Source organism: Mauremys reevesii, linkage group 10 (assembly GCF_016161935.1).
Source record: "Mauremys reevesii isolate NIE-2019 linkage group 10, ASM1616193v1, whole genome shotgun sequence".
In the NCBI taxonomy this organism is placed as follows: Eukaryota; Metazoa; Chordata; order Testudines; family Geoemydidae; genus Mauremys; species Mauremys reevesii.
Window position 1 is genome coordinate 74914534 of NC_052632.1, and position 26734 is coordinate 74941267.

Sequence of the window (26734 nt, forward strand, 5' to 3'; positions counted from 1 at the left end):
ATCGAGAGGGCTCAGCTCTTCATAGCAGACACTCATCACCTTGCAGGATCCAGCCCTGCATTTGCATCTGGCTTTACTAGGTTAAGAATTCCTTTGGCTTGTGCATCTGTTTTATATGGGGTAATCTGTAGAAAGCTGGGGCTGTACAACCTTTTGGTCTTTGCAAACTTTGTGATTGGGTTCATTGTAGTTTTGGGGGCACAGCTTCCCCCCACGTTTCCCACCAGTTTAATGGGGGCGTGTACTGATTTCAAGGCAGAGAGTAAGAGGATGGGGCGTAATTCCTTCTCTGGCTTACCTGAATGATAGATTGTAACTCTTGGATTTTGGTCTTCATGATCTCATTCTCCCGCTCCAATTCCAGAACCTGTTCCTTCTTGGGTCGGTTTTCAATGTCATTCTTCAGCTTCAGTGACTGGTTCCTCTCCAGCTTGCATTCCTCCTCCATCTTATTCAACCGATGCTTCAGCTGGTCAATCTAGGACACCCCAGGAACCGATGAAATGCAGAAAGAGAGACAGAAAAAAAAAGATTATCCAAAATACATCAAGCCCCTGTATATGCTTCTCTAAAGAAAACCCTCACCTCTAGTTGAGTGCACAAAAAACACGGACTTCATGCTCTTGGGGTGGTTAATTCCCAACAGCTCAATACAGTGCTAGCATGGTATGCTGGAACCCTTGGATAATCCACCATGAAATTTTAGTGCATACTTGGGTAACTGCCCCAATATATTATTGATGCTGAAAAAAACAATGTTTTTCCTTTCTCCATAGGCTGGGAAGTCCCATCCTTCACAGGGAATCTTACACTAAGGGTATGTCTCTACCACATATATCGATGGTGTGGTAATCGATTTCTTGAGTTTATATATATATCGTCTCATAGCGCGATATATCGAACTCAACTCGCGTCTCCTCGACTCCAACTCACCCACCACCGGCGGTGGCGGACGGGCGGAGGGAGCGGAGCGTCGCGAGCGAGCGCGCGTGAGGCGGGTAAAATAATCGAACTAAGTTACTTGACTTCTATTGCTATTTCTGAAGCTGAATTTATAGATCCTCTACCCCCCACCCCAGCCAGCCAGGCCTAATAAACATCATCTCAGCATAACATTTCATTATGCTGTGAGCCTCTAACCTGGATAAGCAAAGCAAGTATGAGTTCTACACACCTTTAGCATAATTGCCACACTTCATGCTCCATCTGTGTTTTATACCCAAACCTATCCAGAGCATCTCTTTTACCTCTAGCTGGAGGTCCCGGCTCCTCATCACAGCCATGTTCTTCTCTTCGCTCAGCTGGGCGTATCTCATGGCCAGGTTGTAGTTCTCATCCTTCACCTTGATCAGCTCGTCATTGTAGTTGTTCCTTTCCTCCTTCATCTTGTTGTATCTCTCCTGGAAGGTCAGCAACTCTATATTGTTCAATTTCAGCTGCTTCCTGTCATCCTCCAGCTGGCGGGACTTGGCCAAGAGTTCACAACGCTGCACATCCTTTGTCTTCACCTGCTGCTGTAGCTTAATGATTTCATTCATTAGGAAATGGGTGAGACCCTCATGTCCCTCCTCCACTGAAAAGAATCAAGCAGCCCATCAACTCCAAGGTCCCTGGCACTGCTCTGGAGCAGGTTAATAATGTGGGTTCAGGCAAAGTTGAGACAGCGCAGGTGGGGAACAAACAAATGCACACACACACACACACACACAATGAAATATACAGACACAGTCAAACTCACTAGCAGACACACAAATACATACATAGACAGTACAATCATACATATACGCACCCCATCATATATAGAGTCACTATACACAGACACATACGTATATTTATATTCATTCGTGTACATGTTCAGAGTACACACAGACAGCATATGCAGCTGCATATGTACACTCAAACTCATCTACTCAGTCTTCACACACATTCTCATACACAAGCATATATACTACAATGGTGAATACACACATATTCATGCACCTGTTTCTGGAATTGATGGAGCAGGTTCATGTACACCCACTGGACCTGATTCTGACCTCAGTTACCCTGGTGCAAATCCAGAGTACCTCTGTCTATTTCAACAGAGCTACCCCAGACTCACAGCAGTGTAACTGAGGTGAGATTCTGGTCCCTAATGTCTTTCCGTGAGGCACCTTGTAGTGACTGCCATTCTAGAAACGGAGGCAGACTGGGTAGCACTACTACTGAAGCTCTTCAGCTTCACTCCAACAACCAGGCGTGTAGCTTTCACCAACAGCTTAGTCAATGCTAGGCCGTACCAGACCAGAGAGTGAGAAGTGGGAATGAGCTACTACCCGTCACTACGCCTTATTAACACGTCTCATCTGAAAAAAAAAATCAGTCTTATCTCGTGTCTTGACTCCAGCCCTTATTTCCTCAGAGACTGATCCTACTCACCGACAATGGTAGAAAATCTCCGTGTGGGCTCCTTCCCCGTCACCAGTTTGTAGAGTTCAGGATAGTAAAACTCCAGGCTCTCTAAGAAAACGACATAGCCCCTTTGCCCCTTGGTATGAAGGATGTCCAGCAGCCGGCCTATAGACAACCCAAAAATAGTGCAATGAGGGAGGACACAGGAGTACTGAGAACAGGATAATCAGATATTGCAACCCTGAAGCCAACCTCGCTCCAGATTTAACAGTCGCTGGCACATAAATACACTGTGGAAAAGCCAGTCTTGTCACACTGCGCGCAGCTGATCTCATGAAGTTCTGCCACGTATTCTCCATGTTTGTGCGGGCTGTTACTCTGAAGGAATGGGGTAGGGAAGGTAGCATTTGGATCTGAGCCTTCGAAAGACAGTGGTATTCAACACAGCCCATGCTGTACAGTACTGAAATGCCAGAACTGCAAACCTTTCCACCAAAAGTGATGCTCAGATCAAAGGGGTGCTGCTGACCAGTCCCAATTGACAGAGATATCTGGGCACCAGGCGTGAAAGAGCAGTGGTTGCTGCCTATCATAACTGAAATGTACTGGCAAATGTAGGAATGAAAACTTGGTGAACATCATTCTGTACAACACAGGCTTGGCTATAGTCACTATTACCAAACAGCTCTTCATTTTCGTGAACATCCGATTTTTCCCAAAAAGCTAACTTAAAGGGAACAGCGAGCCCTTCATAGATTTTAATTCAATGCTGGGGCCAGGTCAACCCAACCCTGGCAATGCAGCACATAAACTGGTGCAGTCTTGGCTGTTCAGGAAAGAATTACCTGCTCGGTTAATTTTGGAGAGCAGCATATGCGAGTTGAGCACCTCATCCTCATCTTGCTCGTCGATGACTTTGCACTGACGCAGATATGGGGTCAACTTGGCTGGATTGATGTACCGGCTCAGCATGTGCCGATTGCACTCTACATTCTCCCACAGGGCTTCCTCCTCATCTTTCAGCATCTCTAGGCAGTCATCCATTTCTGGCTCTGCTCCTTAGCAAGGGAAACAAATCAGCAAATAAATACGAAGCACACCGACTTAGGAGGGTTTCAATCCTGTTTACCATTCTGAGCTGCCCTGTCACATGCGATGAACTCGGCTGCAGCTCTCAGGAATGCTGATATTGCCCTATATTAAAACTGTTTGTGCTGAAGTGCAACCTGTCTTCAGCTCATCTGAGAAGTGACAGCTTAGAGAGGTTCTAGCTAGACGGTGAACGATTGCATATTGCTCAAGCGATGATTCTGCAGCCCAGTTAACTCTATGATGGTTCCCTAAAAGTCAGAGAATTCCTCTTCTGAATGGTTACTGTGCTGCAGGATGTGTAATGGAAGAAAGGGGCCTGAATTTGCAGTGCTCAGCAGCACAAAGACATGCAGTCACAAAACTACTATGGGGTATTCACTCTCTCCTCTCCCACTTAGGTTTATCTCAGCTTTACAGATGTGTGGTTTGAGCATTGGCCTACTAAACCCAGGATTAAGAGTTCAATCCTTGAGAGGGCCATCGAAGGATCTGTGGCAAAAATCTGTCTGGGGATTGGCCCTGCTTTGAGTAGAGGGCTGGACTAGATGACCTCCTGAGGTCCCTTCCAACCCTGATATTCTATGTGAGCATGTACTCTTTCAGGTGTATGTGCAATGTGCAGCTATACATGTAAGTGAGTGCATCTGAATTTCCAAAAGTAGATGTATGCATGTGCAGTACATGGTGGATGTCTGTGAATCAGTGCCTGGGCATGACCATAAGTACCTGTGTGCATACTGGTGTGTGTATGAGTGGGTTAAATGTGAGTGACACCATCGGAGCATGAAAATATTCTTGACTCATGCAAAATGTGGTCACATAATATTTGAGCTGTTGCTAAACAGTCTCCTGCCAACTTTTTCTTGGTGACCAGCTCATCCGGGAAGGTTACAGGGCAGGCAACAATGAGGTGAGAAAACATGTAGCGAAGTAAGTCAGCACACAGCAAAAGAAATCTCCCAGGCATCAGATAGGAACACTAGGTACACTGAATTTGAAATGTTTCTATAATGCACACTAAGCTTAGCAATCAAGTCAGAGTTAGTCATTCTCGCTGGCTGGACTCAGCCTGTCTTCAAGATGTTAACAGCAGCCTCCTATTATTATATCACAGTAGTGCTTGGGAGAGCCCCACCTAGACTGCAGACCAGGGGCGGCCCTACTTCAAGCAATCCCCAAAGCACCCTGTCAAGCCCTGAAATCCCACCAGGGACAAAAGGAGGCTAGGGGCTCTACCCAGGAGGTTTCCTTAAGCCAAATATTGAAGCTTTTAAAAGGATGTGATCTAAAAACAATGTGCTGTTCTCCAGGTCTGAGAACAGAGTTCTGCTTTATGAGACTTTTCTTAGTAACTGACTTTTAATCAGTAACTAATTAGCTCAACAGCAATAAACTATTTTTCTTGGGCCAGAAGAGTTCTCTTCAATGTGTTCTGACTTCCTCAGCCTCCAGTTTCAGGAACTGCAAAACTGCCTGGCAAACACTGGGCTGAGCCAGCCTCTAGGTCTATGAAGCCTGGGGCTGAAAGCACCTTCAAATTTGGGGGAACTAGAAATTTGATGCCTCGTCTATGTGAGGAAGATTTTTCTGAATATGTTTTACTGCTAGAACTAATGCAGAATAACTATAGTGAAGGAGTCTGTACACTGCTTTGTTGATGCCATCTGTGGTCACTTGGGTGCCTTTGGCAGTTGTTTCAGTGCTGTCTGAGGCCTTCCTCCTCATGCTGGGGTTTGGTGGTGATCTCCCTTGCAAAAATCCAATCCAGCTCCTCATAGCATGGACAGATAGTGGGAGCATTACCGGAGGTCCCATTCTTGTCTCTTGCCAGAGCTCTTTTGTTTTGTAGCAGCACTGACCTGATGTCCCAGGACTACCCTTTCTCCTCCATTTGTTTCTCCTTGCATCTAGTGACTGCTGTTCAGATGGGCCTGGATGATCTATTCTTGCCAGAGGGCAAGGAAGTCCAGACCTGCCAGCTCAGAGCACGAGGAAGCACAGGGCATGGCTGCTATATTGGGTATGCAGCACCAGGTCTGTGAACTCACCCCAGCAGGAATTGCAAAGGAATGCACTTGCCTGAGTGCCAGCATTTAAAAGAAAAGATGACATCCAGTCAAAACGACCCCAAAGCGGTAGAGGGCACGCAAGAGGACATACAATCCAGATGTGAAGCTATGCAGTTTCGACAGCAGTGGGAGGACTGCCCGAAGCGAAACAGTTCATCCAAAATACAGACGTGTCCACAGGAACTTTACACTGAAAAACTCATTCTGGAATAGTGGTAGTTCACTTCCAAAGCAGAATAATAAGTGTGGGATACAATGCCAGAGAATTAAAAAAAAAAGTGTGTGTGTGTGTGTGTGCGGTAGTTATGTCCCCTCTCTCCCCCCCAAAACCCCCTACAGTTATTCCAGGCACACAAGGCCTAAGAGTATCTTAGCTTTCATTCTCTTAAAGCTAAATGTCAAGCCCTTTTCCTTGAGAGGATGAACCAAATATGGACCAAAGCTTGGACCTAAAGAAGATCACCCTTATATCCACCCAGGGCTTGTCTTTTGCATCCGAAAGCCCAGTGCCCCAGATCCTTTGATTTTTGATAGGTTCGCAATAAGCTCAGAGCTAGGCCTCAAGGGGAGCAATATAAACTCTCCTCTGGAGTTCACAACACCCCAGAATCTCTTCTAGCCTGCTCTGCGGAATCAGGAACTGTTACATTCTTTGCCAGTGCTCCCTTGGGACATCACTGAGGGATTCCTCCATGAGATGATTCAAAGAGCGGAGTTCACTCAGCAACACCACTCTATTGCGGAAACGTTTTCATAGGAATTTAAAAAAAACCCTCCATCAAGATCCCCCACATTTAGGAATATAAGAACTTCATTATAAAACAAGGATTTACTACACATGCAGAAGCCATCAAAAAAATCCTAGAGGAGTGGTCCTCTGTCTCCATACAAGAGCCTTTTCCTTCTTTCTTTACATCTCCCACCTTTGAAGTCCAGCGTGACAAACGCCCTTGACTCCTCTCAGAGCTGCTGTTTGGTCTATTAGAGGGGCTATTGGTGAGTAAAATACAGCACTCTCTTCCCTTCAGGAGCTCAGGGTTTTGCCATTGCGGGATTCCTTGGGTCTGATTCTGTTCTTATTTACAAGAGTGTGAGCCTGGAGTAACTCCATTGTCTTCCATAGAATTATTCCAGCTGTTCACTGGAAAAACTGAAGGTGATTCTATGACAGCACCAAATGTCGATTTAACTTACTATTTAACCTAATACTCTATAATGAATTAAATACTAGTGAGAGGCTGGAGCCCTGGTGCTCTGGTCAGGAAACAGAGGAGGTCAATTGAAGTTCAATGAAAACTAACAAATTCACTGCATTAATGGCTAAGCATTTTAAATGGAGAAGAGACTTCCAGCAGCACACACTTCCTGCATGTCTGAAGTGCATTATTCCTTGCCTCTACCCTTCCTTCCTCTGACACCTTTGCAGAGAAGCTGTTTTCACTTAAAATAAAAACCAATTAAAAATGACAGATTTCAATGTGCTTGAAAGGTGTAAAAATATGTAACCATTTATTGCATCTGATCTTTCTAAGCATTCTCTGGCATCCAATTCCAGCACGTCTTGAGTTGTAACCTGACACCTTCAGAGACTATTAAGTACCATGGAAACACTTTGGCATCCATCACAAATCACAGGTGCAAATACACAAACTTGGGCTGACTTGAACCGTGATTTGGCCATAAAGAAATAAGACTACCCACAGCAGTTGAGGAATTGCTCTCCCGCTGTTCCTTTCAGTGTTTAGTATACAAGATATTCTTTAACCGCAGGAGATCTTAATCCAATAATAACCTCCAGCTAGTCCTAACTATTTCAAAGGTCTTTGTGGATTCAGAAGAATAAAAGAGAGAATCTCGGGGACTGGCCTTCTCCTGGCTGTTTCACACAAATGCACCTTCCTATGTGTTTGCTATTTTTTTCTTTTTGTTATAATTTTTGACTGAATGAATCACCTCACAGTTAAAGCTCTTCTCTGGTCTCTCTCAGCCTTCATATGCCAGGGACTGCTCTCCACTGATCAAGGGAAAAAAACCTCCAGGCTTCAGAGCTAAGGTTCCATAAAGCACTCATCTCCAGGTCAGATCGAAAGCTTCATTTTTAGACAGATAAAATGCTTGGGGTTTATTATTATTCTAACAACATCCAGTGAACGAGTTTAGCTTTGAATCCTGGGGTCTCTTAGTTAGGTGGAAGTCCAAAGGCAGGACAGGCAAGGAGCTTCTCTTAGGAGCAACAAGAACAGCAAGGGAAAATCCTGGGGATGGAGGAGTTGTTATTCTGCAATTCAAGCGAGCATTGATAAAACACTGTTGTGGAAAAGCTCCCACAGCCAGACTTCTATTCAATGCCATGATGGTGCAGAAGTTAATCCCTCCAGCCCCTTAATCATTTCCATTACCCCTTCCTCTGAATTCTTGCCACTCTATCAGTCCTGAGGTGACCAGAACCAAACTCTGCTCTCCAGAACAGGCTGGGAGCACAGTGTCCAGCAATCTCTGTGGATCACTTGGTTGCTCCTTCGTGAGACATGAAAAAACACAGGGTGCCGTGCAAGTGAGGAGGAAGAGGAGGAGGAGGAAGTTTATTCTGGAAGTGGTGAATTATCTGGGTCCCTTGCACTTCCGCATTTTGTTCACAGATGTTCATAGCGTGGTGGCAGTTAAAAAGAAACCACAACACAGAAAATTCTCATGTTAACTACACGTTAATAGTCAAACGGGGGTGGGCTGGGGCGGTCGGTTAGTGTTTGATGCTAAATAGATGAAATAAAAGCAAGGTTTTAAATAATATTTATAAAAAAGAAAAGGGTTACATAAGAAAGAGAACATTTTAAAGCTAGAACCTGCAGGCTGTGTGCCTATTATCATCAGCAACGCTTTGAGTGTATGCTGTAGCTCATTCTCCTCCTTTGTATGTTTCTCTAGCACACATGGGACAGGAAGTGCCTTCCTACCATGTGTTTGTAGAGCACCTAATACAATAAATCATAATTAAGGCTGCGAGTTTGTCATGGGGGTCACAGAAGTCACAGATTCCGTGACTTTCCAGGACCTCAGTGACTTCTGCAGCGACTGGTGTGACTGGCCCGGGGGCTTCCTGAGCAGCTCAGGCAGCCCTTGGGTCAGCCGCACTGGCTGGGGCAGTCTCAGGTCACCGTGCCCTCCCCCCCCAGCAGCAGGAGTTTGGGTGTGGGAGGGGGCTCAGGGCTGGGGGTTGGGGCGTGGGAGAGGGTGAGGGCTGTGGGTGGCACTTACTTTGGGGGGGGGCTCCCCAGAAGCAGCTGGTATGTCCAGCTCCTAGGCAGAGGAGCAGCCAGGGGGTCTGCGCGCTGCCTGTGCCTGCAGGCACAACCCCTGCAGCTCCCATTGGCCACCAATACAGCTCACAGCCAATGGGAGCTGCAGAGCTGGAGTTCAGGGTGGATGCAGTGTGAGGAGCTGGCTGGCTGCACCTAGACCTAGGAGCTGAGGGACAAGGATGTCACTGCTTTCGGGGAGGTATGGAGCCAGGTAGAGAGCCTGCCAACGCCCCAGCACCAGCAGGGTCCTGGGCCACACGCCACTACCCACGCCCCCCAGCACCGGCGGCGCCCCCAGTCTGCCCCACCAACACCCGTGGCAGCCCCCAGTCCACCCCCCCCAGGACCCACGGTGCCCCCAGTCCACCCTCCCTAGCACCCGCAGTGCCCCCTGGCAAACGCCCCCCTCGAGTACCCATGGCACCTCCAGTCCACTCCCCCACCCCCAAGATTTTGTCAGGGGTATATAGTACAAGTCATGGACAGGTCACGGGCCATGAATTTTTCTTTAATGCCTGTGACCTGTCCATGATTTTTACTAAAAATACCCTTGATAAAAACATAGCCTTAATCATAATAATAATGACAGCAGAGAGCTTTTTTCATAAGCCCTCTCTTTGGATAGATGCAGCTTTGCAGTATCAGAGCAACATCCAACAACAACAAAACACAATAAAAGGAGAAGGATTTAGTGCTATTTTTCCTCATAAAGGAAAATCAGAGTGTGAAATGTGATAGGGAAATCACTTCTTTTGCTTAAAGAACCAGGAAACGTGGTTTTATTCTTGGCTCTGCCGCTAGTTTTTCATATAGCCTTGGGTTGGTCATTGAAGGCCAAATTTTCAAAAGTGGCCTCTGAATTGTGGGTGCTGAACTTTAGACACCCACAGTCTAATTTCAGAGGTGCTAAGCACCCACCACGCTCACTGATTCTGGCTGGAGTTCTGGGTGTTCTGCACTACTGAAAATCAGGCCCATGGATTCAGATACCTACCAGTAACTTTGGGAACCACATCTGAAAAGTTTGTCCAGACAGGTGTCTAAATATGGATACCCTAAAGGAGAGAACCCTAAAATCAGAGCCTGCTTTTGAAAATTTGAACCTTAGTCTCTTTGTGTTGCAATGTCTCCAACTGATAATCAGGATAGCAATAAATACCAACATCACAAGGCAGGATTCATTAGTAACTGCAAAGCACTTTGAAATCTCAGGATGGTAGGTATTAGGGAAGTTTTAATTATTATAACTACAGTCTAGAGTGCGAGATGTTGTCGTTGAAAGCAGGCTCAGAAAAATGCGGTGGATGGGACATGTGGCCCGACTCAGTGACAACAGATGGACTGCAGCTATATCTGAGTGGTATCCGCGAGAACTGAAACGTCCACGCGGTTGGCCTCCAAAGAGGTGGGATGATTTCCTAACAAGGAGATATGGACAAGCATGAAGAAGGATGGCCAGAGCGAGAGAAGATTGGAAGACGTGTTGTGATTGGCTCAGTCTAAACTGATGAAGGACCAACAGTCTACGCTTTATTACTTCAGATTCTGAAATCCTCCAAGTATCTCTAGGAGGCTGAGAGCACTGCTGGATAATCAGGGTTGAAAATAGCTATGTTTCTGCTTTACATAGTTTGGGTGGACACTGAAACAACCATTTCAATCAGCACTCCCTCTCTCTGTCTATAAGAGAGTCAACCAGCTTGCAAAATGCCCCAGCATCAGCAAAATGTAGAAGATATAAAATGACGGACCCATAAAAAATAGAATAGAAAGTTTTAAACACAATATAGTTTTCAATTAGCATAAATATCTTCTATCTACTTCTCTTACTGAGTCAAATAACTTACAGCGGGAAAGAGACCATTACTAGATTTTCAGGGGATCAGTGAGGTAACGCTGGGTCCTTGTCATAAGGCATGTCCCCATCCCAATCAGGAGAAGGCTAACGAGCTTCTCTGGGCTCAAATGGTACCAAATTGGCACACCTGCAAAGCATGCTCTAGCTGAAGGAAGTGAGCGTAAAAAAGAAAACTTGTCACAGGAAGAAGTAGCAACCAGGAGGAAAGCTGCTGTGTCTCAGAAGTAGCTGACTCTTGCAACAGAGCAGCTGAGAGGGAAACAGCTGACAAGCCTCTGCTGCCTACAAGGACTTACTAGATCCAGGACAACCTGATAACTGCAGGGCAGGGGTGGAAGGTAAACCCTGACCTGGATCCATCTGTGCCAGGCTGCCATATACAAATCAGATCTTTATAAGGGAACTCAGAGGCTGAATGTCCCCTTAAGCAGGAGATCCCCATAGCGCCAGAGCGTTTGGAGTAAAGTTTCCAAATGGGGAAAGGACTCTGGAAGTGGAAGAGACTCAAACTGCCTGAGTGTGACCCAAAGGAGATGCCCGTGTTTCTCTAGCACACAAGGGACAGGAAGTGCCTTCCTACCATGTGTTTGTAGAGCACCTAATACAATAAATCATAATTAAGGCTGCGAGTTTGTCATGGAGGTCACAGAAGTCACAGATTCCGTGACTTTCCAGGATCTCAGTGACTTCTGCAGCGGCCGATGTGACTGGCCCAGGGGCTGCCTGAGCACCTCAGGCAGCCCTTGGGTCAGCCTATCGCAGTCCTCACTGAGGACAGTTGAGAGACACGCTCATACATCACTTGATTTCACTTGCAGTTCACAAGAGAGTTACCCGTTATTCAGTTTGCCTCTTGGCTCACAAGGGAACCAACTATCATTTTCAATACACATCAGAGAAGAGAGGCAGGGACAATCCAAACCAAACACCTGAACTGTGGTTCAAAATGCTCTGCCAGCAAAACCCAACTCACTTCTGGCAAAAGGAGAGAGAAAGAATTCCTCTTCACTCTTCATACTTATTATCACTTCCTCAAGAGATTCAGACCTAGGAGAATAAAAAGGAGAAATCTACAAAGTTGTCCCTATATTAAAATATTAAAATAGTGGAATAAATCCCTGGAGATTAGTTCCTAGTCAGGAGTTCTAAACAGGAGAGAACAACTGGAATGAACCTCAGAAGAGTTCTACTTTCCCAACTAATAACAGAACCACGTAAAACTCCATTCCACCAAAAGTGAAAGACTCATGCATGGATGAAGCAAGGATCAATTATTATCATTATTGCGTAGTGCTCAGGAGCGGCTTTGCACCTCACAGTCTAGAAAAGATGACATGCATCAAAGACAGAATGCTGGCAATTGTTCTGCATGCCAGGAGAATCTTGCTAAATATCTGAACAGTCCACACTCTTGCGTATTCCATTTAGTTTTACTTGAGGTTGCATGGGGATTCCCAGCCCTAGGTTTAATCTATTTTGTGGAACGGCAAATTGCTGAGAAAGCTGGTTTGTCCTATGAGATGTTACTGTGGAGGTCATGTGTTCTCCTAATCACTGCAATAATATTTAGTATGTCGTCGCAGTGACTTCAGTCCGGTACAAGATTAAGATCCATGTTTTCTGCAGTTCTCTCCATCTGGTAAGATATCTGAGGTCCAGGGCAAACCTACTGTGCATTCCTCAAGTCCATTAGTGTTAGCCCTTCAGAGTTCTTATCAAGTTCTTATACAGGAAGGAAAATGACTAATTTTGTCTGAATAGCAAAACCCACAACAGATTGTGATAGCCCAGACAGGCAGCATCCAATCAGATTTGCCTGCACAACATCTATTACCAATAATAAAAACACAGAAAATGGAAAAAACCCTCCTTCGCAAACAGCGTGGTAGCGACACTTAGGCTTTTTTGCCACCCTTTCTGTGTGTATTCTCTTCTATGCAGATACTTATATCCCGCCCACCACCATAGCATCTGAGCACTAGTTGCTAATCATTTTGAAAAGCATCTGTGAGTGACGTAGGAATCTACATCCCATTTTGAATGCTGTGAGGCTATGTCTGCACTTAAAATGCTACACCGGCATAGCTGCAGCTGTGCCACTGTAGTGCTTCAGGGTACACACTCACTACAGTGCTGAGAGGGGTTCTCCTATCACTGTAGTTAATCCATGTCCCAGAGAGGTGGCTAGGCTGTAGCTCGCAGTAGCTAGGCTGACAGAAGAGTTCTTCCATTGACCTAGTACTGTCTACACCAGGATTAGATCTGTGGATTTTTCACACCCCGAGACACAGCTATGCCAATGTAAATTTTCAGTGGAGACCAGCCCTAAGACAATGAGACTTGGGCTCCTAAGTGTCTACATCATTTTTGAAAGTGGGATTTAACGTAGGCTCTTCTGAAAGTGTTACCCATGGCATTTCTCAATACATATTAAGAGAAAACGGAATGATTAACACTGTGATCAGGACAGACAACTTGAGAAGTGTTACTGCTAGGGGAATTCTGCACTACTGCGCAATGCAGAATTTTGCAGAAATTAATGTTGTGTGCGCAGAATTTCCTTTTTTCCCCACAGAAATCGGCTGCAGCGACATTGGCTGCCACTAGGGCCAGTGCAGAGCCCAGCTCGCAAATAGAAGACAAGGTCTGGGGTTCCCAGCAGCTGCAGTTCCCAGTACAGCCTGAAGGATGGACGGGGCAGTGCACAGGAATCTCCGTGCAAGCCTGGGACCCAGCATCAGGCAGTTTCTCCCTCTGGCTCCTTGGCCTCTGTGGGAGTAGAGGATAAGAGTGTCTGGGCTGTGGGGTGGTGGTGAGTGTCTGGGGTGGGGCAGAGGTAGGGGCATGGCTGGGCTGGGCTAGGAGGGCGGGGGTGTGAATGTCTGGGCTGGGAGAGCTGCTCTAGCGGGGAGGGAGTGTGAGTGTCTGGCTCCCCGGCTGGGCTCTGTGGGGAAGGGGACAGAGAAAAAGGAACTGGGTTGTCGTAGGGGTTTCTTTAACTCTCTACTCCTGGGGGAATTTTTGCGTGTGTCTGTATTGTTACAGATATACTTGCTGACAGGGATTTTGAAATCAATTACCATAATAATTGAAACTGGTGTGATTATATAGTGAAATTTTGACAAAATTTGCAGGATTTTGCACAATTTTAAAAATTTGTGCCGAATTTTTAAAGCGCAGTATTCCCCCAGGAGTGTCTGAAGACATACATCTGAATTTACAGATGTGAGCATCTTAACAGGGCATCTTAGGTGCATATGTAGCTGCTTTATACACACACACACATTAGGTGCCAATCTAACATCCAAATGTAGGATTTCAATGCTTCATTTATATCACCATTGTTTAAAATGGTGCCTCTAGCGACAGCTCTCCTGTAACAGAAGGACGGGAAACAGGAGGAAAGAGAGATGGAGAAAGACAGAAAAGAGAAACAGGGATAAGAAAAGATAGAAGGGAGGAAGAAGAAGAAGGAAAGGTGAGAGAAAGGGGAATGCAGAGAAAAACAAAGAGGAGACGAAAGAGAGATGGGGATGAAAGTAAGAAGGGTTGTAGTAAAAATCGTGAGATGTGAGAAGCAACTGGGAAGATACAGGGAGTGTAAGATTGGGAGGTCCAGAGCCAGATCTTGGCATGCTAAAGATTAGTGTTAGTTCAGAGCATGCAAATCAAGCTAATGGCACAATAATTTTAATAATTTACCACAGGAATTCAGTGCATGCATTTAAAAGGATTTGAGAAGCAGCAAGCAGAGAGATGAAAGCTTGACACTTAGTAAGTACTTTAATTTACACGTCCTCCACACTACTGTGCATGATGATGAGGACAATGACAATGAGGGTGATATTGTAATACAAACATGTTTAAAGACTGGATTTTTTTGTTTGAATGCAGCATTTAGCTGCTGACACAGACATTCTCTTTACTCGTATGTGGGGAAAGCAGAGGTAAGAAGCCGTTGTCCTTGGGTAGTACATGGCTCATGAGATACTTGATATAGGGAATGTTGTTGAGATTACGGAAAGCCCATTGCCAGGCTTCACACTTGTTTTTAGTGGTGATGAACAGTCTGTTTTTACAACTGGCATCTGGATTCCAACTAGGCTAAGAGGAGGAAGAGTTATGAGTTAAGAGGAAGAGGATGACAAGATGCTAGGTACAGGAAGGTCACGTCGCCAGCCTTTCAACTCAGGAGATCTGGGTTCAAAATTCACTTTGGCCATCAGTGCAAATGAGTCTGGTGATCTTAGCTTAGGTCTTATTGTTAAGGCTAAGATTTTGTCACACATATTTTTAGTAAAAATCACGGACAGGTCACGGGCAATAAAGAAAAATTCACAGAAGCCTGTCACATATCTGTGACTTTTACTAAAAATATGCATCACAAAATGGGGAGCTGCAGGGTCCCCACACCATCCCAGAGGTCCCCATCTTGGAGCTGTGGAGTCACCCCACTGCTCATGGCTCCCAGCTTGGGGCACCCCAGTGGCCTGTGGTGGCTTGAAGCTCCGGGGCACCCCCACCGCCCGTGGGGAGCTGTATGGCACCCGCCTGCAGTGGCTGGGAGCTCCCATGGCAGCCAGGAGCTACGGGGCATCCCCATCGCCTAGGAGTTGTGGGGCACCCCTGCCCCCCCTGCAGCAGCTCGGAGTTGCAGGGTACCCCCACCGTCCACTGCGGCTAGGAGCTTGGGCCTGCCACAGTTTCCAACCACCATGGGCTATGGGGAGGATTCTGCAGCTCCCAGGCGCCACAGGCTCAAGTCCCAGAGGTCTCCATGACAAAATCGTTGCCTTACTTATCATATATATCTGTGTGTGTGTGTTTGTCTCCATCATAAAACTAGCACATAACTCTGGTATGTGAGCCTTGGCTCATGATTAAGTTGAATTGACAGCTGTGTGGGAACCAAGATTGGGATAGAGGTTCATTCCCACATTAGCAAAAGCTCCCACTGCCCTTGCATGCATTATAGCTGGTTCTCCTTAGTGCTATTAGCAGCTCCCTTTTATGTGTACAAATAGATAAATATTAAGAGAGAATGAAATGTAATTGTATCATATAAAGTTATCATAGGTGTTATTTACTTAAGTTTTGGCTTATTGTAAACCCATGTGTTACATGGGTTAGAAAATGCGTCCACAAAATTCAAACTTGCAATGTTTCTCTCATCCAGTGAGGTCAATGGGATTCTTGTTGAAAGTACAGTATTCTGTCATGTCCAAACAACAGTTCATGACATGGAATGTCTGAGAGTCAGGACCGGATTGTCTCATTTACCAGGAAGTGTCCAAATTCAGCAAGAAATGAACACAAACTCATGTGACATCCCAATGAGCAGAAAGGCCAAAATTTTCATCTGTTACATTCATGTAATTCCACTGTCTTCATCTTGGCCCAGATAAATTTATGAATAATACTTTACTCAAAGGACTGTATGAGATCCAATATCACCCTACTGTTAGGAATGTACTGTCACACTCCTGCTCACAAATGAGAGTACTATACTGTGGCTAGACAAAATACAAGAAATATGAGATATGAATAAGTAACAAGCTGACTGACAGGTTCAGAAGACAGATGGATCTTAGCAGACCTACTACTCTCAACACATAAGACAATACAAGACACAAAACCTCACCACTAAAATAAAATATCACAGTACAACAATTCTGGCCTTTCATGGGAATATGACAGCTATTTCAAACATCTCAAGTGCACTATACACAGGTATAATGATTTCACACCTAGCTCTCTATATAGAATCAATCATTTGTATGTTTACCAGCTAACTATTTACCATTGAGTTTGTCATCCCAAAACCTGCTCAGCATCCTACGGCCAATGATTGTTAACATCTGCGTACTACTTCTTGAACCTCAGATATATAGTATTCACCTAACTACTTATTCAATTTTGTACCTCCCTGTAATTATGCCTTTGAAATGCCAACAGTTGTAAGGTAAAGACTACTCTTTGGTGCACCATCCAATGTACTAGTCCAGTTGCTCACACCTTTCTTTCTCAGATCTGCCTGAAGAATGAAGTAAATGCCATACATAACACAGGCATCAGGTGTCTTTCCAAGCCAGAATCAGTGAGTCAAATGATGGGACATGCTACTGCACTACAACTTAGCAGAGGGTGTGCTAGCCTCTGGGGGAACGTACTTACTCAACTGGTGATAGGCTCCATTCTCAGTCATAAAGCTCCTTGGAAATGCCTCTGGATGGGCAGTGCCAACGTTCCTAAGACTCCCTTTGTGGTACCCCTGGCTTAAAGCTGGAAGTATAGTGCTGTGAGCTCTTCCCCGCCAGCAGAGCACAAAGCACATGTAGAAATCTGGATGTCACTTGGGAAGGAAAATTACCCAACAGATAAAATGCAACACTGCTGAGGAAGTACAAAGTCCCACTACAAGTGAGAAGCAGCACCTGGCAGGCTACCTGCTGTTCTGCTGGTTAGAAAGCTGTGCCTTTCATACAGAAGTGGCTGAACCTTTTAAATAAGTTTCATCTAGTAAAAGTGGCTTCCCCTCGTTACCCCCTCTGATCCCCTCTCCTTCCTCTCGCTCTGTGTCCTGCCTCTTCACTTGCTGCCGCAGCGGGACTGTGTGACATAGCTCCGGAAGCGCACACCCACCATCCTCTCTCAGAAATGCTGTGTCTATATATAGCAGGGGGAGAGGTGTTGGGGGCTGCCTCACTTCCCCATTTCTTCTGAACAGAGGCTGTGGGTGACTTTAAAACATGACACCTCTGTAGAGGGAAATCGAAGGGGAAGTGTCTCATGGTGATAGAGAGCTCTGCTCTGGATGTGATGGGGGAGAGGGGTATTACCTGAAAACAGCCTTCTCTTCCGCAGACATTACAACAGAGGTGCTTCTGCAGCAACATGTGCATCAGTGAAAGGGTGGGGAAAACAAAGATGGAATGCACAAGACCATTCCCAGCCTGGGAGAATTAGGGCAGCAGCATGATGAGCCCCACTGTAATAAACTCCTAACTCCTCAACAGGTGGGACTGTACTTTGTTCCTGTAAGTAACGTTCTCCATTAATCATTATCCCACTGCCAGGGAAAAGGAATAATAGCAATATGCAGGACTTCTACAGCAGCTTCTACCATCAAACATTACTGTTTGTGCTGTGCAAAACATTTTCTTTCAACAAGAGCAGAACCCGCAATCAAGGTCATATTTTGCAAATAGCTCACCTGCCATGTAAGCAGCAAAATAACGGCTGGGGTGACCCAGGGACCCCCTGGTGTCAACTGGCAGAGGACATCAGGGATGAATAGGATGCGGCTATAGAGCCCTTCTTGCATACAAAGCTTGCTGGGAGAAGTAGTTTATAGTTCTGGTTTGACGACACCGTATAAACTCTCCACTACTACAGAAAAACTACAAATTCCAAGAGGAAGAGACTTGGCACCATAAATCAATGCTTATGCATGGCAATATTTAATCCTTGGGAACCCAAGAAATAGACATTCTACTGGAGAGTACATGGTGGTAATCAATGTCAATGGACCAGTCTAAAGTCTTTTTCAACATATTATCTCCCATCACAAACAACCTTTTGAGAGTTAGATTAGTATTTACAACTTGAACCCTCCAAAAAAATCAAAAAGGTTCTTTCCCATCTCCTCAGCAACACTGCTTTCTGAGAAGAGCAAACAGAATTGTTTTTCTTGTATTCAAAAATGAATATAGTGTAATAACTACACGGGGTTTTAGATTAGACTCTCCTTCCTTCATTATTTGTTCTGTTTATCCTCCTTGTGAAAGCTGGGAAGTTTCATCTTTGCAGACTCTCTACTGCTGACTCAGCTGCCTGAGTCAAAATGCAAAAAAAATAAAAAAAATAAAAATTGAAATGACTATTTAAAAAAGGTCCAATGATTTTATTTTCTCATCATAAATATGAAATTTAATTAGCAGCTCACTGCTAATGAAGCCACCATGGAAAATGAGGCTGAGGTGACAGGCAAGCATAAAACACAACTGTTATGCAGCAGCCAATTTAACTCCTGCTTTTCCCTGCCAGAACTTCAGCTCTTCTAAGGCTGTTGTGCCACATTTTTCTTTGCTGGGAAGGATTCTCTTTCCCTATGGTAGCAATCGCTCCAGTGTGAAACAGCAACATACAAAGTGCAAAAGAACAGCAGAAGAGGAGCACTGTGGGGCTTACCAGAGTCCTACAAAATATACAGAAACCTAGTGTCCCTCACAAGAGTCTTCAGCCCACATCCAGGCATTTGTGGGCTGTGCACCCTTGCCTCAGGGCTTACCATGTTTCTAGGTCCCTTAGCTCCAGAGGGAAAGGAGATTGTATGAAGGGCTAGGGTTCCAGTACGCGGGCCCCAGCCTGAGCCTGAATGTCTACACTGCAATCACCTGAGCCAGCTGACATGGGTCGGCTGCAGTGAAGACATACGCGAAGAGCAAGGGGCTTGTTCCTGGGAGTGTGTGTACGTGTGTTGTTGCGCCAGCTCCTCTGACGCGGCTCCTGAACAGCGGGAGACAGAAGTTCTTGCAACTGGGTCTGTGTATCAGTCTGAGTGTAAGGGGGAAGGAGTGTGCCAGGTTCCTGCACAACCACACAGCCACAGCTGCCTGAGGTAAGTTCAGAGGAAGGATGCACAGGTCCTTTTTGCCCTGGCGGAGAGCACAAGTTGCCAAAAAAAAACCCCAAACAAGCCTGTACAGAATCATCACTGAAAAGCGGGGAAGCACTGTGGGAGAACACTGGGAGAGCTGCCTGAACCAGTGCAACCACAAAACCTGCACTTCCCACCTACTCTAGCAGCGAAATGGTTGGGAATGAATTGGTGTGGATGGAAATGGTCACAGGAACTGCCCGGGCTAGTGCAAGTGAAACGATTTCTGGACTATTTTGGAAGCATTTGGAGCAATTCTGTGGGTGGGCAAGAGTACTGCTGGTACTTGAACTAGTGCTTTTCTCATTGTTGCATGCAGTGTTGTTGTAACCGTGTTGTCCCCAGGATATGAGAGAGACAAGGTGGGTGAGGTAATATCTTTTATTGAGCTAACTTCTGTTGGTGCGAGAGACAGAGTCAAAAGCTTGTCTCTCTCTCACCAACAGAAGCTGGTCCAATAAAAGATATTACCTCACCCACTTTGTCTCGCTAATATTTTCTAAAGTAGATGGGCTTTAACAGCACTGGCCCTGGTTACTATTTAATTCTTCTGGCTTCATTGCTGAGACTTCAGGGCAGGTTTTAAAATCCTGAAAGATGCCGGCATGAGGTTGCATACAAACAGTTTGCCTACCAGTGTGACATACCCAGAGGCAGTTCTTCTGGTCAGTAACGGAAAACAGTGGCTAAGAATGAGCAGCATTCCACCCAGTGTGGAACTGCTACAGAGGTGGCTTGGGGCTGCTGAGGATTTTCCAGATGAAACAGGATCTTGTCATCCTCAGCATGGCCTAAAGGCAGGGAGTTTACATCTCTGATGTTTGTTTGGAAAAGTAAGAGCTTTGTAATGCTGGCTCAGGAAAGTGCCAGGTGCTGATACCTAACTGCTGGTGAAGCCTCTCAGATCAAATCAAAGCACTTTACAAACATCATTTAACTCTCACAACACTTCCATGGGGCACATAAGTATCATTATGTGCACTTTACATGTGGGTAGACAGAGGAACACTGTGAATTGGCAGCAGAGCCAGGAATGCATCCAGGAATTCCGATGCCCAACTGCCCTGCTCTAATCACTGCACTGCCCTCCATTTCTCATCACAGATTTTTTTCCCAGCTGAGACTGCAGCTCCTATTTATACCCCGATGAAGAACAGTGAACAACAGCTCAGTCTCTGGGTTCTGTTCTCACCCTCCTCCCTGCAGGCCGTAGCTGAAGCTGGATCTGAGCAGGTGAAAAATAAAGAAACCACCTGCCCTATTTTGGCATCCTGGCTACTTCTATCTCCTGTAATTAACCCTGTCTGTTTCTGTAGCCTGCCTGTTCAGAATTATTTCTTACCAGCTGTGGACATTGGGGGAGAGGGGACTGGAAGAGTGATAACACACCAGGAATAATGAAAATGGAGTTAGCAAAGATAGAGGTGACTTTTCAGGTTTCCACTCACCAGCAGTGATTAATATGAAGCTTTTTACATGCTAATGTTTCCCTGCCTTCTGCCAGTAATAAATAACCAATATGCTTTAATACCTAGTTATTATTCATCCCTTTCAGATATTCGGATTTTGATTCTTTGCTGCAGCTCAATCACATTGAATTTCTTTAACCGGGACAGCTCCATTAAGGCACCTCTCCAAGGACATCCTGGCAGGGCTGGTGACAGTAATGGAAAACATGGCACATGAAAGAGAGGAAAACTACAACACAAAATATTACTAGCCATTGGGAAAATAAGGGGAAACTCAAAGATACACAAAGCTACATTTAAAGTAATGTTAGGGATGTGACACAAGCCAATAAAATGAGAAAACGGACAATTACGCCTGACACTCCATTCTCAACTTGCTCTTTAATGTCTGGGCACTACAGCAAATACGTTATGCTACTTAATCAGTGTTTGACATCCTTACAATACGTTGATATAATGTGGTGAGTTAAGAATGCAATGGCTCTATTAACTATGAATTTTCTTGGGATTTTTTTTTAAACTCATCTGTCACAACTTTAACTTTCGGTTGTTAATTTGTTTTGTCTTTTCAGAGGGTTTTTTTTTTTAGAAGAAACAAAGGGTAAAATTTTCAAAAGCACTTGAGTGACTTAGAAATCTAAATCCCATTTTCAAAATGTTAGTTGCTTAACTCCCATTGGGATTCTCATTAAAATAAACAGGATTTTAGGGTTACCATATTTCAGGTCTCCAAAAAGAGGACACTGCGGGGGAGGGGAGGAAGGGATCTAGAGGAGGGTACATTTGGGGGAGCTGGAGGTGATACCTGCAGGAGGGGTACTCACTGGAGGTGGGGGGGGACAGCGTCGCGCCCTGTCATGGTGACAGGGCAGCTGGAACAAGTCCAGGATGCAGCAACAGCTGTCAATTAGCGCCTCTCTGTGGGCCCACTCCCCAGGGCTAGGAGCCAGGGTCTGAGTGGGCGGGATTCGACAGCTGTGGCTGCAGAGGAATGGCCCAATCAGCTGTCAATGCAGGGAAGGGACCCATCTGGAAGCAGACCAATTGGGGCTCTTTCTGAGCTGCAGCATCTGGCTCTGAAAAGTCCTGGACACTGCCTGTTATTTGAAAAATCCTCCCAGACAGAGGATGGAGGATCAAAAAAGAGGTAATGTCCAGGAAAAACCAGGCTTATAACTTAGGTGCTTTTGAATTTTTTACCTCAAATAACATTCATAATCATAAAAAAGCTGATTAGTGGACACTCATTTCTAGGATACATGCTCTGCAGTAATCTGCCAATATACCCCAATCCTAACCGGCAAAACATCAACATACCAGTGCTGAGGAGACCTTGGGAAAATTCAAATTAAATTTGGCAACTTCAGATATCGGTAAGAGTATGCTTATAAAATTTTCAGAGGACACTAAACGGAGAGAGAGAGAGAGAGGGGAAGGGTTGCAAACACTTTGGAGGACAGGATTAGAATTCAAAATGACCTTGACAAATTTGAGAATTGGCCTGAATTCAACAAGATGAAATTCAGTAAAGACAAGTGCAAAGTATCTTCCATATGCATGGAAGAAATAAAAAACAATACTATTGATGAAGAAAAGTGATTCAAAAGAAATGAGCAACAACTGTCCGATTACAGTCCTCTTACAAGTATATAAAGTCTTCACCCACGTCATACTCAATCGGATTAAGCGGGATCTTGAAATGCACGAAAGCAGAGAACAAGTTGGTTTCCGCTCAGGGTATTTAACAACTGATCACATCCACTCAGTTCGGCAGCTCATTGAAAAATGCAAGGAATACAAAGTACCATTGTGTATTGCATTTGTCAACTACAAAAAGGCATTCGACTCAGTAGAGATCAACGCTGTACTCAATGTGCTCAATGAAATCGGAATCGACCCGAGATACATCGACCTGCTGGAAGAAATTAACCACAATTGCTTGACAGAGATAACATTATTTAATGTCCCCTGCATTATTACTATAAGCAGAGAAGTCAGACAAGGCAACTTAATTTCACTGAAGCTGTTTGCAGCAGTATTGGAGTCACTGTTCAAGAAACTGAACTGGGAAGAAGGAACCAGAATTGATGAACAGTTAATGCATCTTCTCTTCGCTGACGACTGTGTAATACTGGCAAAGGACACAGCAGAACTGGAGAACAAATTACAGCAATGTGACGGGGCACCTGTCCCGCATTGGCCTCAGAGGGTTAAAACCTGGCTAGGGAGGCTGAGTGGCAAACAGCCAACTAGGGCAGTGGCTGCAGAAAATTAGGGTGGCAGCTGGACCAGCCAATCAGGTCCCAGCCGGTCCATATAAAAGAATGTTGCAGACCAGAGTGAGGGAGTCTGCTGCAGGGAGCCCTAGGGAGAAGACTGGCTTCCTGGATGGCTCCTGGCGGGCTGCCAGGACTAACAGGCTTGAGGCCCTGGAAAGAGGACAAAGGAGCTGGAGCCAGAGGCAGGAGCAGAAGGAACGGAGGCTGCAGGGAAATGGCCCAGAGAATAGAGATAGTGAGCTGGAAGAAAGAGGCAGCAGGAAGCTACTGTTAGCCGGGTCCATGGGCCAGGGCCTGGAGTAGTGGGCGGGCCTGCCCCTCCTCCCAACAGCTGCTGAAGGAGCTGGGGACTGCAAAGCCGCTGAGAGGAGTGGCTGGACTCTTGCTGGAGGAGTCCCCCAGAAGGGGGAAACCGGATGGTGACATGGCCGGAGGGCTGTGCCACGAAGCAGATGCCAAGAGGAAGGAGCTGTAATGGGTCTGCAGGTGGAGGTGAGGATGGGAGAGCCCCACCACCCGAGGGCGCACCCACTGGGACTGAGCTAATTCCCGAAACACCCAGCAGGAGGCGCCAGGGTGATGAGTGACCCCATGACAAGCAACTGCAAATACTTTCACATGATATCAGGTTGGAAGTGAACATGTTGAAGACGAAGTGGATGTGGAATGAGCATTGTGCAGAAGGAATCATCACTGTAAATGGGAAAGAAATCAAGGAGGTCGACAAATATATTTATCTGGGTCAGCAGCTGAGCAGAGACAACTCATTCAAAGGGGAATGCAGTAGGAGGCGAAAGGCAGGGTGGCCAAGTTTCAGCAAAATAAAGACATCCCTAATGGATGATGAACTGCCCATGAAGAAAAGGAAAGAACTGTATAACTCCACAGATTTGCCAGCAATGATATATGGAGCAGAAAGCTGGCCAATGACGAAAGCGGAGAAAGAAAAATTTGCTGTCAACCAGAGAGCAATGGAAAGGCGAATATGTAAGATATCGCTCCGTGATCATATACCGAATGAGGAGCTCAGAAGACATACAGAGGTGACCAATGTAGTGCAGGCAATGTACGACGCAAAGCAAAGATGGACGGGTCATATAGTCCGCAGGCAAGACAATTAGGTGGACAACCTGCATCAGTGACTGGATCTCCAGAGTCCACAAGCGACCGATGGGCAGAACGAAAATGTGCTGGGTTGTCCCATGACAAAACTTTTTGGCCAGAAATTGAAAGAACATGCTCACAACAAAATAGAATGGCATGGCGTCGACTTGCGTTCGTGGAGAGACGGACGAGGACAAGCTGAACAAAGGTGACAAATGCAAAGTACTTCACTTAGGAAGGAGAAATCAAAATGTGCAACTACAAAATGGGGAATACTGTTCAAAAGGATCTGGGGTTATAGTGGATCACAAGTTGAATAAGAGTCAACAATGTGATACAGGTGCAAGGCTAATATCATTCTGGGGTGAATTACCAGTAGTGTCATAGGTAAGACACGGGAGATAATTGTCTTGCTCTACTCAGCACTGATACATAGCTGGAGCACCAGTGCCAAGGCTAGGCACCAGGTGACCTCAGCTGGAGCACTATGTCCAATACTGGGCACCACACTTCAGGAAAGACGTGGAGAGTCCAGAGGAGAGCAACAAAAATGATAAAAGATTTAGAAAACCTGACCTCTGAGGAACAGTTTAAAAAACTGGGCAATTTTAGTCTTGGGAAAAGATGACGGGAGGAAAGGGGGAAGATGGGGACCTGATAACAGTCTTCCAGTATGTTAAGGGCTGTTAGAAAGAGGACGGTAATCAATTGTTCTCCATGTCCACTAAGGCAGGAAAAGAAGTAACAGGCTTAATTTGCAGCAAGGGAGATTTAGGTTAAATATTAGGGAAAACTTTGCAACTCTGAAGGTAGTTAAGTTCTGAAATAGGCTTCCAAAGGAGGTTGTGGAATCCCCATCATTGGAGGCTTTTAAGCACGAGTTGGACGAACACCTGTCAGGGATGGTCTAGGTTCACTTGGTCCTGCCTCAGCACAGGGGACTGGACGTGATGACTCCTAGCCCTGCGTTTCTGTGATTCTATCAGTATTCACAAATTCAACTTTTTCTTCTTCTCACAAATCAATAATGGGCCCATTAAAAACAAAGTTCCGCTATATATGAAATTCAGGCAGGTGAAACCTAGATATCAGAAAAAGAAAGAGAAACAAAGAATGTTTACAATTTGTCAACTTTTATCCAAAATGGAATTCTGCCCCTTGCTTGCCTCCAATAGCCAATGTTCCAAATGTAGGCCCAAGGATGCCATATAGGGTTGGTGACAACTGTAATTTAAACAGGCTCAAATGCTATTTTTTCTGATGTTGTCCCTGGTGAAATAGCTTCAGGCTGACACACTATCAGGTTGTGACTTAGCATCAACGTCATGATGATGCAACTTTGAGTCATTGTGGCTTCCACATTATAGAAAAAAGGTCGGAACCTTTCTGACAACTTGCCAGCCCCCAAAGTGATGGTTAAAATTACCAGCATTTCTGCCCAGCCCTTCAGCAACGAATATCGTTTTCTGATTGCTTTCTTCAAGTGGAGAGTTCAATCTACCCTCATCAGTAATGTATACAAAAGTCCAACATATTCTCACACCTGTGCAACACTCCTGAATTCACTGACATTGCATGTCCATAACTGTCAGCAGCATTTAACCAGGAGGCTCCTACTGTCATTAGCCCCAGTGAGCACAGGGGAGTCACACAAACACCAACATGTACAACAACACTCCACATGGAGATGTCTCAGAAGTCCCATCCTCCCTTCTGACCATAGAGTTTCAGGTAAAAAGAAACTGATTCAGTGTTTCCAGTCCTACAGGAAACATAAGGCTCCTTTATTTCTTCTAACAATCAAAGCAGAAGGAAAAAAAAGCACACCCTTTCTGACTTGAGACAGGAGTTTAAATACTTTGCGTTTCACATTGCACCAACATCTTTCATAGCAAAGGCTGCAAAAAGAAACACAACTCTCCCAGGTCACTAGTGAAATGAGTTTGAAAATCTCAACAAAGTGGATGTTTGGGTATACTACAAAGTCACTAGAGATTGATGGAACTGCAATTCTTTGTTCAGGAGAAGCCAATAAATAGGAGCTGCAGTGCGGGACCGAGGTCTGGAATGGAAGAGTTCATTCTTGTTCCGGACTAAGGTGCAGTGGTAGAGTTTTGGAAGAACCCATAGAGTGCTGCAAGAAGAAAGTAAATAATCCTATTTCACACACACACACACACACACACACACACACACACACACACACACACACACACACACACACACACACACACACACACACACACACACACACACGACTTCAGGTGTTTTCCCCGTTTACTTATGCTCAGGATTCAGATTTCACAGAGGGAAATATTTTAAGAGTTTCTTCATTGTTATTTTTAATCTTTATGGAAATGGCTCTTCTGTTTAGGTGTAGAAACAATATCCGGAAACCCATTAAACAAACCCATAGCCATTAACCAATCTAGCATTGCACATACGGATATTTGTTACAATGATCATTATGTAGAAGTATTTTATGTATCCCATATAAATTTTTCAGAATTAGTT

At 45.2% G+C, this 26734-nt stretch overlaps 1 protein-coding gene across 6 annotated transcripts in view; it reads right to left on the reverse strand.

Annotated features, from left to right (window-relative positions):
* Positions 1-26734, reverse strand: part of CARD11 (caspase recruitment domain family member 11) — a 182769-nt gene that overhangs the window by 34526 nt on the left and 121509 nt on the right. For 5 of the 6 annotated variants that reach the window (XM_039493158.1, XM_039493164.1, XM_039493163.1 and 2 more), the window contains 4 exons: positions 3237-3449; positions 2419-2556; positions 1248-1573; positions 299-478 (listed from right to left, as the gene is read on the reverse strand). In XM_039493158.1, coding sequence (XP_039349092.1) covers positions 299-478; positions 1248-1573; positions 2419-2556; positions 3237-3449 — 857 coding nt within the window. Of the gene's footprint in view, positions 1-298; positions 479-1247; positions 1574-2418; positions 2557-3236; positions 3450-11682; positions 11757-26734 lie in introns of all 6 variants that reach the window. The other variant, XM_039493159.1, reaches the window with a different exon arrangement.